This window comes from Salmo trutta, chromosome 12 (assembly GCF_901001165.1).
Source record: "Salmo trutta chromosome 12, fSalTru1.1, whole genome shotgun sequence".
Classification (NCBI taxonomy): domain Eukaryota; kingdom Metazoa; phylum Chordata; class Actinopteri; order Salmoniformes; family Salmonidae; genus Salmo; species Salmo trutta.
Window position 1 is genome coordinate 14,650,492 of NC_042968.1, and position 16,094 is coordinate 14,666,585.

General features: G+C 42.5%; 1 protein-coding gene across 4 annotated transcripts in view; it reads left to right on the plus strand.

The window, feature by feature from the left end:
- LOC115202985 (ankyrin repeat domain-containing protein 11) overlaps positions 1-9,852 on the plus strand; it is a 142,475-nt gene extending 132,623 nt beyond the window's left edge. For 3 of the 4 annotated variants that reach the window (XM_029767210.1, XM_029767208.1, XM_029767207.1), the window contains 5 exons: positions 32-7,281; positions 7,483-7,581; positions 7,854-8,021; positions 8,156-8,248; positions 8,381-9,852. In XM_029767210.1, coding sequence (XP_029623070.1) covers positions 32-7,281; positions 7,483-7,581; positions 7,854-8,021; positions 8,156-8,248; positions 8,381-8,566 — 7,796 coding nt within the window. In that variant the 3' untranslated portion in view covers positions 8,567-9,852. The remainder of the gene's footprint in view (positions 1-31; positions 7,282-7,482; positions 7,582-7,853; positions 8,022-8,155; positions 8,249-8,380) is intronic. The other variant, XM_029767209.1, reaches the window with a different exon arrangement.
- Positions 9,853-16,094: the final 6,242 nt, after the last annotated feature.

The window sequence follows — 16,094 nt, forward strand, 5'->3', positions numbered from 1 at the left end:
TTTAACTGTTATTTATATATCTATTTTTCAGAATCCTCAGAGGAAGAAGATGCCCCATCGTTTGCCCCATCCAGTTCTGTTGATGGCAATAACACAGACTCAGAGTTTGAGAAGGGCCTGAAGCTGAAAGGGAAGAAAGGGCTGGATCAGCCCCTTTCCACAACAACTACCCCCGTCAAGGACGAGTATGAGTTTGACGAGGATGATGAGGAAGAGCGCGTCCCTCCGGTGGACGACAAGCACTTGCTCAAGAAAGAGTTCCGCAAGGAGTCTCCCAGTGTCACTAAGGCTAGCGGCTTAATTTCAGTACCGAAGGGGGAGGTGGTCAAAACCTATTCCAAAAGCAACTCGCTCACACCAAAGAAGGCTGTTAGACGGATTCTCTCTGACAGCTCAGACGAGGATGATGGAACGTTGTGTTTCACACCTATGCCCACACCACGGCAACCAGCGCCACCTACTAATACCAAGGCCCGGGACTCTGCTACACTGAGCTCTAAACAGCAGAAAGAGAAGACTAAAGTTAAGAAGAAGAGGAAGAAGGAGACAAAAAATAATGTCAGTAAGGAGGTCAGATTTGGTAAAGTCAATGACAAATTCTGCACTTCTGACTCTGATTGTGGGGACATAGGGAGTGAGGATGATGAATGCTCTATGAAGAGCTCGAACTGTATAAAGGACTCCACAATGAGCCTAAAAGAATCCTCTGCGTTCAGTACTCACTCTGCATCCTCTTCCTCCTCTTCTCATGGAAGCATGAGCTCTCAGAAACTGACACCCTCGTTGACAGAGCATAACCCAAAACAGTGGAGAACAGACGGCTGGAAGACTGTATCATCTCCTGTGTGGTCAGATGTAAGCTCCCTCTCTGACTCGGTTAGAACAAGGCTTTCCAGTGAGTCGGACTACTCCTCCGCAGACTCAAGTGTCGAGTCAGTGAAACAGGTGAGAAAGAAAGCACAGGAAAACAGAAAGAAAAACAATGTGCACACCAATGCACTAGACAAAAAGAACTCTGACTTTCACAAGAACTCCAACACAGACAGTACGGTCTCCAAAACAGATAAAGATGGCAAAGTGTTGAAAAAGCATAAAGTAAAACACAAGCACAAAAACAAAGAGAAAGAAAAGGCTCCCAGTTTAGTGCTCAATCAAGACATGAACGAGAAATTTGTTAAAAGCTTTTCATTTGATTTTGATGATTCAAGGCAAAAGTCACTCCTTGTTGAGACTGAGTCCCCAGCTGAAAGCAAGGTCAAGCTGTCTAAACATGAAAAAGAGCATTTGAAAAAGGAGGACAGGTTGTCGAAGGGCAAATCTGAGGACAGAGACTGGTCTTCTGGAAAAGAAGTGCAAAGAACTGCTAAGGAGGAGAAATCCAAGAAAACAAAAGAGTCGACCAAGGAGAAGCCTAGTAAGGAGGAGAGGGAAAAGCCCTTGAAAACTGAAAAAGAAAGGAGCCTCAAGGAAAAAGAGAAGCCCAAGGAGGAGAAACAACAAAAGACTCATAAAGAGGAGAAGAAGAAAAAGTCAAAGGACAAGTCATCTAAACCAGACAGGAAGAGCAGTGAGCAAAAAGAAGAAAAACATATAAAGGTGGATAAGGAGAAAAATGCCAGGGAGGAGAAGGAAAAATCTAAGAAAGAAAAGGTTCAGAAGGAAGATCCTGATTATGAAGTCTATGATGTTAGTAACCGTTTCTTAAACCTAGAAGACACCAAGCTCAGTGCCTCAGACGACCACCATGACCGATGGGCATCAGACCTTTCCTCTGACTGCGACCTATATGGAGATGACAGCTGGGATGCTCCTCCTGTGAAGGACTACAAAGAATATAAAGCAAACAACACTGTAAAGCTGATCGTTGAAACTGAAAAAATTGAGAGCAGAGACCGGAGGAAGGAGAACAAAATCAAAGACAAGAAATTAGATCATAATGACAAACGGTCAGAGAAAGAGCCTACCTCCAAGAAGAAAGAGAAAGACTCTTCAGAAAGAATCTGTGACAAGAAAAAGGATTTGACCGAAAAACAGAAACTCAACTCCAGCCACTCTGTAGAAAAGGAGAAGAAGCGAAAGGAATCTGCAGAGACTGTCAAAGAGAAGAAAGAGAAGGACTCCACGGACAGCAGCAGAGACCGAAAAGATTCATATGAATTCACTAAAGAAAGAAAGGACTTGAAAATCAAACAGGAGTCCATAAGAGACGATTATGGGAATGATGCCTCCTTCAAAGAAATTGAAACTGTCAGCAAACCATGTGAAATTAGAGAAAGGAACCACTCTGGAAAAGAGAAGGAGAAAAAGGGAGATGGAGTGGAAAAGAGAGAAAAGACAAAAGCTGACAAACACAAGGAAAAGCCTAAAGACCGATCCATAGAACAGGATAAGGAGAAGCCTGAGAGGACCTCAACTGAGAAGCTTTTGAAGGAAAAAGACACAGATAGAGGCTCTAAAGACAAGAAGGAGGGCGCTAAAGACAAACACAAAGACACACACAGCAAAGACAAGGAAAGGAAGATGTCTTCAGAACAAACTAAGGACAAGAAAGAAAAGGCTTCACAGGACAAGCATGCTGACCGGGATAAAGATCTCCTTGAGGTGAAGAAGGAGGAGCGAAAACCTGAGAAAGTTAAACCTGAGAAAACATGGTACAAGATCGCAGACATTTTCACAGATGAAAGTGAGGATGAAGAAGACAATTACAATGGGGGTGTGGCCAAGTTAAGTGATTCCCTTGGGTTGTCCGATTCTCACAGGAAAGACTCCACACCTGACAGGGATGAGCTTGATCACTTCCAAATGGAAAAAAACAGAAAATATTCTGCTGAGGCCAAACACACAACAGAAAAACAGAAAGAAAAAGACCACAAGAAAAAAGACAAGACCACATTTGATATGGGGAAAGAGAGGAAGGGTTCCTTAGAGAAACACAACAAAGATAAGAAAGTAAAGGATTCTGTTGATGCAAAACACAAAGAACGCAAAGACAGAATGTCTGTGGACTCAAACCAAGAGAAGAAAAACAAGCAGAAGCTGTTGGACAAGAGGGAAGCCAGTGAGGAAAAGACCAAGAGTAAATATAAAGACAAGCAAGATCATGTTAACGACAGAAAGCCCTCAAAGGGGAGTGGGGAAAATGAGAAGTCGCTCTTGGAGAAACTGGAAGAAGAGGCCATGAATGACTACAAGGATGACTCCAATGACAAGAACAGTGAGTTATCCTCAGACAGCTTCACTGATCAGGGTCATGAGCCAGTGCTCAGCAGCTACTATGATTCCTCCAACATCAGCCTGCCAGACATTACTGATGAGAGACGAGACTCACTCTCCATATCTAATCCTCAAGACAAGTTCAGAGAGAAAGAGAGGCACCGGCATTCATCTTCATCATCCTCCAAAAAGAGTCATGACAAGGAGAAGGACAAAGTCAAGAAGGAAAAGGGGGATAAACAAGACAAGATAGAGGAAATAAGAGAATCCTATGGACGCAGAGAAAGTCTGCCCTTTGAGAAAGAGCCTATGCCGTTAGAAGCGGACCCTTACACATTTCCATTTGGGTCTAAGGGTGATAAAGATGATTTTGAGAAGACATTGGAGTTTGAAAAGGAGATGTCTAAAAAAGCTGACAAGGACAAATTGAGTACTGTCATCAGTGATAAGATCAAGGACAAAAAGAAAAAAGAGAAACATAAGGAGAAAGTCAAAGAGGAGAAGCACAAGTACACGGATGGCTTTGGATCACTTAAACACTCCAAGGAGGATATCAAATCTGGATTGAAAGAGAGTCCTCAAATTACCAATCTGAAGGAAAGATCAAAGGAAGACAGTCCCAAATTTGATGTGAAAAAAGAGAGAAACCGAGACTCTTTGGACAAAGACAGTAGGGCGGACCATGTTAAGTCCAAGGTGAAAGAAGAAAATGAAAAAGTAATTCAATCTAAAGACACAGCTCGCAAAGACAACCGTCCACGTTCAAAGCTTCTGGTTGATGGGGATCTCAAACTAACCAGCTTTGGGCAAATGTTAGGTTTAAAAGACCAGGAGATTGAAGAACGCCATAAGAAGCATAAGGAGAGGATGAAGCAGATGGAGAAACTAAGACACAGATCAGGGGATCCCAAACTTAGGGATAAAACGAAGTCCACTGAGGAAATAAAGAAAAATCGCAATGAACTATCATCCAAAAAGTCTAATAGTTTAGAATCTGCATTGAAAGAAAAGAAGCTCAAAGATGTTGGTCTCCCTGCCCAAATTATGTCTCCGGAAAGAAAGCCACAACCCATTGACACTCAAAATTCAAAGGACTGGCTTGGAGGCCATCAGATGAAAGAAAATCTCCCTGCCTCACCTAGGCAAGATCAGAATAGACCAACGGGTGTTCCCACCCCCACATCTGTAATCTCTTGTCCCAGCTATGAGGAAATCATGCAGACGCCACGGACTCCATCCTGCAGTGCAGAGGACTACCCTGATATAATGTTTGATGGGTTAGATTGTCAGAACTCATCAGCCATGGCCATGTCTATGAATGCCTGCTCCCCATCCTTCTTTGACAGGTACTCCAACTCATCACACACCTTCCAAGAAGGGACTTGTGTAACTCCGGCTAAGAATCTCCAGTTGCCCCTTGTCAGTCGATCGGCTTCGTCTGATGTCAGAAGACCCCTGGAAGATGAGTTCAAAGCTGAAGCTGGCAAGTTTCTACAACACATTTTGCCAGACGCCTCTGAGTTTGACTTGGCAGCCTCCCAGCCTCCAGAAGACAAGGCAGCATCAGTGGAGAGACTTGAATGCCTGTCTCCTCCTTACTTCTCACCTATTAGAATGCTGTCTCCCGGGCTGGAACTTGCCCAGCCTGCACTAGATGGGGCCACCACAGCAATGGCTGGCACAGAGACCTGTGAACACCTACCTGAGAGTGTCTACAATAACTTCCTGATGAAGCCCTCAACACCAGTCCACAGACCTGACCCCCAGGAGCCGTGTCTGGACATTGCTGCTCCACCCACCCCTGCACCTGCTGCTCTTCCTCCCCTGGATATTGATGACCTTTCTGAGCCTCATCAAAGTGAGCCCAGTCTTGTTCCCTCTGACCCAGTCAGTGGTAGTGAGTATCTGCCCCCTGTTGTTGAGGAAGAGGAGGAGGAGGAGGAAGAAGAGGACTACGAAGAGGAGGAGGAAGACGAAGAAGAGGAGGAAGGGGATCTTGAAGAACCAACAGATGCTGATCATCATGCTGCTGAGGAGACGAGGGACGTCTGCTCATTCTCTCCTCCAAGGGTTGAAGAGCCTTTGAGGAAGAGCTGGGCTGAATCTCCTGAGAGAAGAGTTGCAGAGGTGCATCAGTTGACTCCCCCACATCCACCACCCAACCTGGTGGAGAACTCCAGTGATCATACCATCAGCTGGAACTCTGAGATGATCTTGAAATCTCCTCAAAGAACTTATGGGGAAATAGAGGCAGCTGTCTCCAAGATAACCAGCCCCTTCTCGCATTCAGACAGTGATTTGCAGCACATTACTGCCATACCTGGCCATCCATCAGTGACCCCTCCATATGCTGCCTACAGGTCTTATGTACCTGACCCTGACTTTGACGAGCAAAAAGAGGCTGTGGAGGACATTCCAATTTCTCCAGCAAGACCTGAAATGACACCCATGGAAATGGAACCAAACTACTTGACAACCACCTCATCCTCCACAAGGTTAGAGTCTTTCTTCACAGACTGCAAGCCAAACTTGGAGGATAATCACCAGATGGACTCAGAGCTTTCTTGTGCAGTACAAGACAGCATACAAAACTCCCATAGCTTTATTTCTGAGAGCCATATGCCTCTAGCAGTAAGCAACGAGCCAGTGGTGCCCTGGACAGACCCGTTCTCAGCTACAGTGGATGAGCTGGATGATCTTGGCCCATTCTCTCTACCTGACCTCCCTTCTCTCTCCCTCCCAACCTCTCTGCCAGACAAGGAGATGCCAGAGCTTGATGTCAGAGATGCAGAGCCTGCCGACTACAAGCCTCCACCTGCTCATATAAGGCCTCCTGCTATTGAAACAATAGAGGGCGAAGAGCTTATGGAAGTTGACCTGCCTATCCTGGCCAAACCCCTGTGCCCTGCCGCGGTCCTACCACTCAATGATTCTTTGCAGGATTTGGTTGAGCCCTCACCAAAACACAATTTCCAACCAGAATTTGAGTCTGAACCTCAGAATGTCCCTGAAAATAACTTTGTGAAACCACAGGTCTTTGAAAACAGAGCCACATATGAAGAGACTGATGAGAGCGATGGAAACATGATGTTCTCAGCTGTTGATACAAACAATACTCAGCATCACAGGCAGATGTCACTGACCGAGTCTTTATCAGTTGTAATTACTCCATGTATGGACTCCTTGACAACTGTTAAACCAGAACAAAGTGGGCAGATATCGGATCCCTTTGTTGGGCCAACTTGCAGTCCAGTCCCCTCAGTTCCTCTGCCAGTTGCTGTCACGATTTCTGGCACAGTCCATGTTTCGGAGGCTCTTGAGACAACATCTAAGCTCACGGTCACTCTGACAACATTGTCAACTGACCTTCCCAAGAAGGTGGAGGAGATCCCACAGAGGATGACCAGAAACAGGGCCCAGATGCTGGCAAAACAGGAGAATACTACCACCACCACCACCACAAAAAAGCAGAGTAGTAGAGTAGTAGCAGAGAGTACAACCACCACCACTATACCTGCTAGTGTGATACCTCCACCTGTCCCTACCCCTGTCACCATGAGCACGGCTGTAACCACAACCACCCCTATCCCCACCCCTACCTTTGTCCCCTTTGTTGTTCTGGAGAAAGAAAAGGAACTTGTCACCACCATCTCCACCACACCAACCATTACCCCGGCTCCCCCGCCGCCGCCTCCTGTAGTGGTCAGCAAAACTAAAGGGCGGCCTGTGGAGGAAGAGGAATCCCAGACGCAGCATCCACGCAAGAGGAAGTTCCCGAAACCGCAGGTTCAGCTGGTCAACACAGCCATGCAGCAGACCAGGGAGATGATTCAACAAACGCTGGCTGTCATTGTCAACGCCATCAAACTGGATGACATAGAACCCTACCACAGTGACCGCTCTAACCCTTACTTCGAATACCTGCAGATACGGAAGAAAATAGAGGAGAAGAGGAAGATCTTGTGCTACATCACACCACAGGCCCCTCAGTGCTACGCTGAGTACGTGACCTATACAGGCTCCTACCTGCTGGATGGCAAGCCTCTCAGCAAGCTGCACATCCCAGTGGTGAGTACCTCCCTTCTCCTACAAATGTTCACACTTCTGTTGATTCATAGATTTTATTTCGTTAGTGATAAACGTCAATTAACTGCATTCTGTGACCTATAATAACCGCACCAGCACATTTACCACAAAAGTTTGAAATTTGTTGCAATGGAAAGATTTGTTACATCATGACCTCAAATAATCATTGCCCTGGTTTCGCAGATTGCTCCACCTCCATCGTTATCGGAGCCCCTGAAGGAGCTCTTTCGACAGCAGGAGGCAGTGAGGGGGAAGCTGAGACTGCAGCACAGCATCGAGAGGGTAAGAACACAGGCTCACAGTACCCTCCCTAATATCTATCCATCTCACTTCTGAAGTCGCACTGAGAAGGAGTGCTTTGAACGATCCTTTGATGAATGTTCAAAGCTGCTATGTAATAGAAATGCAACCGCAATATGCATTTCTCCAACCAAGCATCGTAAAAAATGTGACGTTTCACATTAACCTTATCAGATTTTGAAGTGAAGTTGAAACTCCAGTCTGTCTTCTCTCTCTCTCTCTCTCCAATGTTATTGTATTGACTTTCCTTCCAGGAAAAGCTTATTGTCTCGTGTGAGCAAGAAGTACTGCGGGTCCATTGCAGAGCGGCAAGGACGATAGCCAATCAGGCCGTCCCATTCAGTGCCTGCACAATGTTACTGGACTCTGAGGTGTACAACATGCCAACAGAGAGTCAGGTGCGTCTGTGGGTGGTAAAAAAGGTGGGCAAAAAGTTGACAGACAGGGCCATTCACATGGGATGTTATTTAGCCAGCTCTTCCAATTACTCTTAATATTTTATATACATATAAAAATAACATCTGACATGCTTTAACTCTTGTCATCTTTAACTCAGGGTGATGAGAACAAGTCAGTGAGAGATCGCTTCAACGCTCGCCAGTTCATTTCCTGGATCCAGGATGTGGATGACAAATATGACCGCATGAAGGTAAATATGACCGCATGAAGGACTATACATCTTTTATGGCACATTTGCTATTTGGTTGATATGCGGGGTATCTGTGTATGGCAGAAGTATTTGTGTATGGCAGTAGCATAATGGCCTCTCTTCTCTTCTCAGACGTGTCTGTTAATGCGGCAGCAGCATGAGGCAGCTGCCCTGAACGCAGTGCAGAGGATGGAGTGGCAACTGAAGGTGCAGGAGCTGGACCCTGCTGTACACAAGTCTCTGTGCGTCAACGAGGTCCCCTCCTTCTACGTGCCAATGGTTGACGTCAACGATGACTTTGTGCTGTTGCCCGCGTGACAGAAACATGCACTCGTTCACAGAGTTAGAGGTCAAATATCATCACTTTTCAAAGAGACATCAAACAGAACGTATGGTAAGGGCTAGCCGGTTTGAAGAGGAATAAAACCTATATATTATATAGAAAAAATTCAAAGAAAAAAAAACTTGCTAATGATTCCCTTCCATGTGAGGAGGAAGCATCTTTTTACCGGGGAAAAACACAACTTGCACTTTCATCCCTCAAGTTTTTATGCTTTTGTTCAGAATATAAAAAGCAAAAACGGCTTTGCTTTGAAGCACCCAACACCACCTCCCTTTTAGGTGATGTTTGGACAGAGAATAGGGGAGAAATATTTTTCTGAATTTTTTGGTCCCCGTAAATAAAACCACAAAGGAACGCTGGAGAGGAGCCTTCCCACCATTCTGGATCATCTCTGGTGGATGGGGATGAGGCACCACAGTGGACACAAAGCTCCAGGTGAGCCTTAAAGAGGAGAAAGCAGCACATGGCCAGAAGGGCATGCATGCGCGATGTGGTGGTGCAACATGTGGTATCTGCGGGACCTCCAGCCTCTTCCTGTTGAAAGGACAGGAGAGTCTGTGTGGACGCTGTCTCTCTGGTCGGGACCATAAGGCCACACTCAGTCAGAGAGCCTCAGTCCTCTCTGTCCACAGCCCACCACCACAACCGGTAGAACCAGCATCCTGCCCCGGAGCAGAGCAGAGTACAGCCATGGGTCCATAGAGTGTGTCAGGGGGTTAATGTCAGAGGGGCAGAGACGGCATCTTCCGCCTCATGGCCTGGGCAGAGGAGTGAGGCAGAGAATGGGGATGAACCGGAGCATCCCCACCAGAGTCTGGTCACCTGGCTCTGCATGCAGGAAGAACCAGCCTCTGACACTCTGCCAAGCTAGGTAGAACACACACACACATGTTCACCTGCAACTATGACTGCAAATGGAAAAACAGGATAAAAGAATAATACAAGAATGTTGCGATTCAAAGATTCAAGACTAAACTGATGGTGGTTTAGAGGAGAATATCTTTCTTTACTTGGGCATTTAATTGTTTCTGAGGAAGTGACTTGAAACACTACAGAGCCAATATTAGTTTAATGGGAAAAAAGAAAACTGAAAAAAAAATTGTATTCCGTAAATGATGTACAGTTTTTATATTCGTTAACCAATGTATTCTTGCTGCCTTCTAGATAATTTATTTTGCCACACATTACTGCACAGTTGTAAATAACGTATGTACTGTAACATCACTCAGTTAAGTGTAAAAAAATAAATGAATAAAAATGATCTTTGTATGTACAGTTCACTTTCGGGCAGCACTTTCCCCCTCATACCCATGGGCCAAAATGTGTACACGTTGTCAGTATTTTAAAGACTCCAGTGCACAGTTGTAACGTTCCCATCTATAGGTTTTGTCCAGGGCTGGTCAAAATGAGTTACCTGTGTTTGGAATCACCAGAACGTACATAGGTAGTACAAAACCCCACCGTTTTGAACAATGCCCAAATTAAGGGCCACAACTATAGTCCTCAGATGTAGCAAAATGGTTATAAATGATTTAAAGAATAGAATAGTTATATTAGTCATTGCTTTATTACACAATTATATCTGAAAAAATCTAAACCAAGAAAATGCCTTTTTACAGTGAATATTTTTAATTTACTCAGTGTTGGGCAATTCAAACAAGGGTTCATCTGGATTGGTCAAGAAAGAAATGCCACTAACAAGAAAAAGCATCACATTCATTTCTAATTCTGGATGGGATTTTCTTTTTGCCTTTTTCTTTCTTTAATCTACCCATTAATTTGACTTTAATTGTATGTGTGGGTCTTACTGAATAATATTCATCATGTTAGAGAATTTTCAGGCCACAAGACTAGGGATCTGATAGCCAGCTGAATATTTTAAATCCTTAACTTCCCTTTTTGAATGTCACGGTCATAGGCATCATATACAGGTTAACCGTTTTTCAGGCCACATCAGATTGACATGAATGTTCCTGATCTCTTCTGTATACCACCTAAACTACTCCTTTTTAGCAAAGATACAGGCAATATTGGTTTTAAAAATGTATTCTTGCTTTAATTATGCAATGTGTTAGCTTCCAAACTCCCTGGGTCCATACTTGTGAACATAAGATATATTTTTTTAAGGTAAAAAAAAATTCTGTCTCATAATGCACATCAGCCAATTCAAATCGTTGACATAGTTGCATGTGATAAAATGCTACATGTTAGCTGTTCCCATTACATAACCTGACACACATAGCCCTATGCTAACCTGACCCGACGGCAGTGATTGTCAGGTTACAAATTCTGCATCAGTCAATTTCAAATCTTGACTTAAGATGGACATAATAGAACCCTTTCCCATGAGAGCATCCTTAACAGAAGTCAACCGGCACCATCTGCTAATCAAAGTTATAAAAACACACATGAAGTTTCAACTGGACCAACAGCTCAATGTAGTGAGCCTGGCTCCTGGTCATTCTTTCCATTTGCAACTGTCTGCCACTTCTCAGAATGGTGCTTGTTGAACCTCTAAAAGCCTTTGGAGGTAGGTGGGGGGGGGGCTCTCCTAAGCTAACATATGGAATTGTTTTAATATGGTCATACCATGGATCATTTAGCTATTTGATTTAGAATTGTAGGACCCCTCTAGGTATGAAAAAATATATACACGTTTTTGTGGATAAAATTGTGAATTTGGGCTTTACTACTATAGCCCATAGAAACAAATTGAATAACACATTCATAAATGGAAAAACAGACAGTCAAAAATCATAAGGAATAAGGTTTTGAAGTGTCTGTCCTATATCTAGGAGATCAGGAAATGTATATATATTTTTGGACACATATTTAACCCCTTTTTTTGGCACAAAACTACCTCCATACTTCCATTCATTTGTTTTAAAACCGGTACCAGGGTTATATGTCCCGTGACAGTTGTGGGGGTCATAGAGCAAAACCAAAACCCCATTGTGTTCTTGATAGTCTCATCTTTCCATAGAATGGTCATATTAGTTAGTAGGCCAACCGTTTGGACGCTATAGACAGTTTTGTGAGAAGACTGATTTTCAAAATGTCTCCTGGTCTGACAAACAGTGCTGTAGCTCTGCCACTTTCCACCGCAGATGCGGAAGGCCGACATGGGCGGATGCAGTGGATTGACATGCATCCCATGCAAAACAACATATCTCTAGCTTAAACTGACAGATTTTTATGGGGATTTTTTAATGTTAATTAGATTCACACAGGTACGTCAATAGATTTAAGGATTTGAATAAAGTTTAGATCAAAGCGGAGTCAATGTCTCGCAAGATCACTTAAAGATTCATTAGTATTCTACATAGGCCTAACATACTGAATATAATAGCATAGTATAACTCTACTGTTAGACCAAAATCACCACTTATTTTCTTATGTAGGCTACAACATTTTATATGCATTATAAGAATCATCCACTTGGTCACAAATTGATTATTTGAGTCGAGCTTTGAGGACCACTGGTGAAGTTATTTCCTTAAAGGGGCAGTGCAGTTAAACATCACTTTCCTGTGTTTTATATATATATTTCCACACTGAGGTTGAAATAATACGGATATGAAAATTATGATAATGCACTTTAGGTGTAAGAGCTGCTTGAAATTTCAGCTTGTTTAGCTGGGTGGGGTTTTTGGACTGCCTGGTGACATCACCAAGCAGTATAAGTTTAATAGGCCAATAATTTAGTTTTCAGGTTACACATCCCTCCCATTAGGTTCCTCCAATTAGGCCCCTCTGACCACTCCCAGATAGTCCTAGCAAAGTTCTTGCTGGAGAAGCAACTTTTTTTTTTAGAAGCTACTGTATTTTTGACAATTTTAATTGAGAACAATCAAAGTAAGGTACTTAATTGTTACCCAGATATTGAGATAAAAATGTTGGCATTGGACCTTTAACAAAAAAGCTTGACATGAAGCGGCCTCTAACCGCCTTAGCGGCATATGACTCCTCGCAGCGATGGTAATAGGGGTACATGACGGCTATTTGACAAGACCATAAGGCTCTTCAACTTTTTTTTTTAGCAATGTACGATTAACTTAAATGACCTTTTATCTTTTTCCCGTAAAAGCACATGGATGTGTGTGAAACGGATAAGCAAAAACTTTGCCATATATGCGAAAACATGCCTTCTGAATTTTGTCTAGTTAGTAGCTAGTACAAGCATAGTCAAGGATGTGTCATGCAATGTTGGGATGCTATACTTTACAGACCAAGTGGAACAAAAGTAAACCTTGAATTTGGAGGCTTACAATATCCCTCTGGTGGCTTAGTTGACCTATATTAAGAAATGCCATTGCTTGGTGGATGTAAAGTCTGAGATCTTTGATAGGCTGATGTGGAATTTGTTACAGGAAATAATCACTGCCAACTGATCAGGTTAGCATAGGGCTAAATGTGCCAGGTTATGTAATGTGGAACAGCTAACGTAACATTGTCACATTCAACTATGTCATGATTTGAATTGGCTGATGCACATTTTGAGACAGAGTTTAAACTCAAACTTTTTCTAATGTTCGCAAGTATGGACCCCCTCTATTTATCTAGTTTTGTACAGTAGTGGAGATAAGTTTACAGTAGTAGAAGGTGCTGCTCTTCAAATACTCAAAGGGTGGAGCCAAAGTAAAGATGATACTCCTCTGCGTAACATAAGTAAATTGTTCCTTTTGATTTAAAAGAACTAGGTTTGACTTACATGCCCATGAATGAGATCTTTTTTAATTTTCCTTTTAATCAAAATCCTTTTTTGTTCAACTCGGAAATCCTTTCTATGACCAATCACCCTAAAGCGAGTTACATCATAGTTTATTCAGAACTATTTAGTGGACAGATATTAACAGGCAGGTAGTTTGTTTCACTATAGCTTCTCAACTGTACCAAGTGTAGGTGTATGTATTTGTCAGGGGTTTCTGGGAGTTTAATGTTTTGTTTGATTCATATTCAGTAGGCCATCATACTTTTCTCTATTGTGTTGTTTACCATGCTAAGAGTAAGGCCTAGACTAGACAATTATTAAACTTTGACCTCTTCAATTTCATGAACCAAAAAGCAGACTTAGTTTAACTCGTACACAAAGGGGGGAAGAATGGTGCAAAAGTGATAGTTAAGGATGTTTCTGATTTTACAAATATTTTTTGACCTCCCACATTAAGATGCCTGTCAGTCTGATCTGCACATTCATCCTAATGGCAATATTAAGTGACATTTTGTGGCGTTATGTACACACGTTCAACATAGCTGTGTATGATGTGTATGGCGTTATGTACACACGTTCAACATAGCTGTGTATGATGTGTATGACGTTATGTACACACGTTCAACATAGCTGTGTATGGCGTTATGTACACACGTTCAACATAGCTGTGTATGATGTGTGTGGCGTTATGTACACACGTTCAACATAGCTGTGTATGGCGTTATGTACACACGTTCAACATAGCTATGTATGATGTGTATGGCGTTATGTACACACGTTCAACATAGCTGTGTATGATGTGTGTGGCGTTATGTACACACGTTCAACATAGCTGTGTATGATGTGTATGGCGTTATGTACACACGTTCAACATAGCTGTGTATGGCGTTATGTACACACGTTCAACATAGCTGTGTATGATGTGTATGACGTTATGTACACACGTTCAACATAGCTGTGTATGATGTGTATGACGTTATGTACACACGTTCAACATAGCTGTGTATGATGTGTATGACGTTATGTACACACGTTCAACATAGCTGTGTATGACGTTATGTACACACGTTCAACATAGCTGTGTATGATGTGTATGACGTTATGTACACACGTTCAACATAGCTGTGTATGATGTGTCTATTCAAGTGCAATGGGTGTTGCTACTCCAGTGTACAGGCAGTTGACTAGTTGTAGTCCTGGACATTTTGAAAGCGGAAAATCTAGTCATAAGGCAGTAAAAGCATAAATAAATGTCATAGCACAGGTAGTCAGGGTCGTGTAGACTTCAGCAGTTTGATTAAAGCCCTCAATTGTTTATTTTTATTTATATTTTTTTTTTAGCTTTTTTTCTGCGGGGGAAGAGGGAGTTTTGTCAACAGAATCCTTGTGTGTTTTAGATCCGTGTATGTAGTGTTGGGTGTTGTCTTTTTGTCTTGTGTTTTATGCTTCGTACATAAGGAAAAAACAGTGGCATGTCAATCACTTCTTATGGGCAGAATGTATACCGTTACCACACCCTCACACCCTCAATATTGTTTACAAGACATCAAGTGTGTTTCGGTTTCGTCTCTCTCACCTTAACGGTTTGAGCCCTGCCTTGATTTCTTTATTTCATCATTTATTGAACCACAAAGGCTTGAAATTGTGATAGCTAATTACAGTGTCAAATCCAACCTCGGTATTCAAAGCTTGCAGCAAACATCCAGAGCAATAGTTTTAACCTTTTAAAATGGGTATTTTTCATTAGCATTTTTTTTTTTATACATTTGGTTGATAAAGACGACATCCCCTGTGATTTTTGTCCAGACACTGGTGTCTCGTACACGCGTCCAAATGTTCTTTCCAAGACATACCAGTGAAGAATCCTTTCTATTAGGAAATGTAACAAACAACTGTCTCATTCCCATCTCCCCCCTACAGTGAACCACTTGGCCATGCCCTAGATTACCCTGTGACCTCTCATCAGTCTGCAACAAGTTACTTCTACTGTGTCCATCTGAGTGTTCATTTAATATTCATTTTAACTGGACATACTGCTATTTTACATAATAGAATCACAATTTCAAGCCTTTTTCTAGTTTTCTTTTTCTCCTTTATTGAACAAGACAGTAGCTGATTCTTTAGAATGGGAAATGACTAATAAAGCATGGAGAACTACTCTTTAAATGGTAACAAATAACATATTTATTATCTTTCTGACACCTGTGGTATGTTTCAGTTAAAGGTCTCTGCTGTGTAAATTTTCCTCCTGTAATGCGTTGGAGACATTGTACATAGTTGTAAATAAATATCCCAGGACGTTTTGCACCCTCCTCTTTGTACTAGTCTAAATTTGCGTAGAATGTGGGGTTCTAACAGCAACGAGACAGTGCGCTCGCTGCAGGTGATGTAACAATGTAACTTTTTTTATTTGTACAATGTAGTTGAATTGTGTACATATTGTTGGAGCAGCTATGGGGATGGGGTGTGTTGATGCTATCGTCAGTGCTGTAAAAGATCCAGTACTTTCACCTCTAGCTGTGTTGATTTCCTGCAAAAACAAAGGCGAGAAAATAAAAAATACTAAACGGAGAAGTAAAAATTCTAAATTGTTATTTTCTACAGTTGCATGTACAGAGAGCGCGAGAACTGCTGTTGTTCCTCAGAGATTATGTTCGTAAATAAAATTTTGAAATATTTATTGTTTTCTGCTTTTACTTTGTTCTCACTCATGCACTCTTAAATATGCCTTGTCATTCGGGAGACGGCCACATCTATTTTACCACCACGCCAACACGCACGTACAGTTTCCG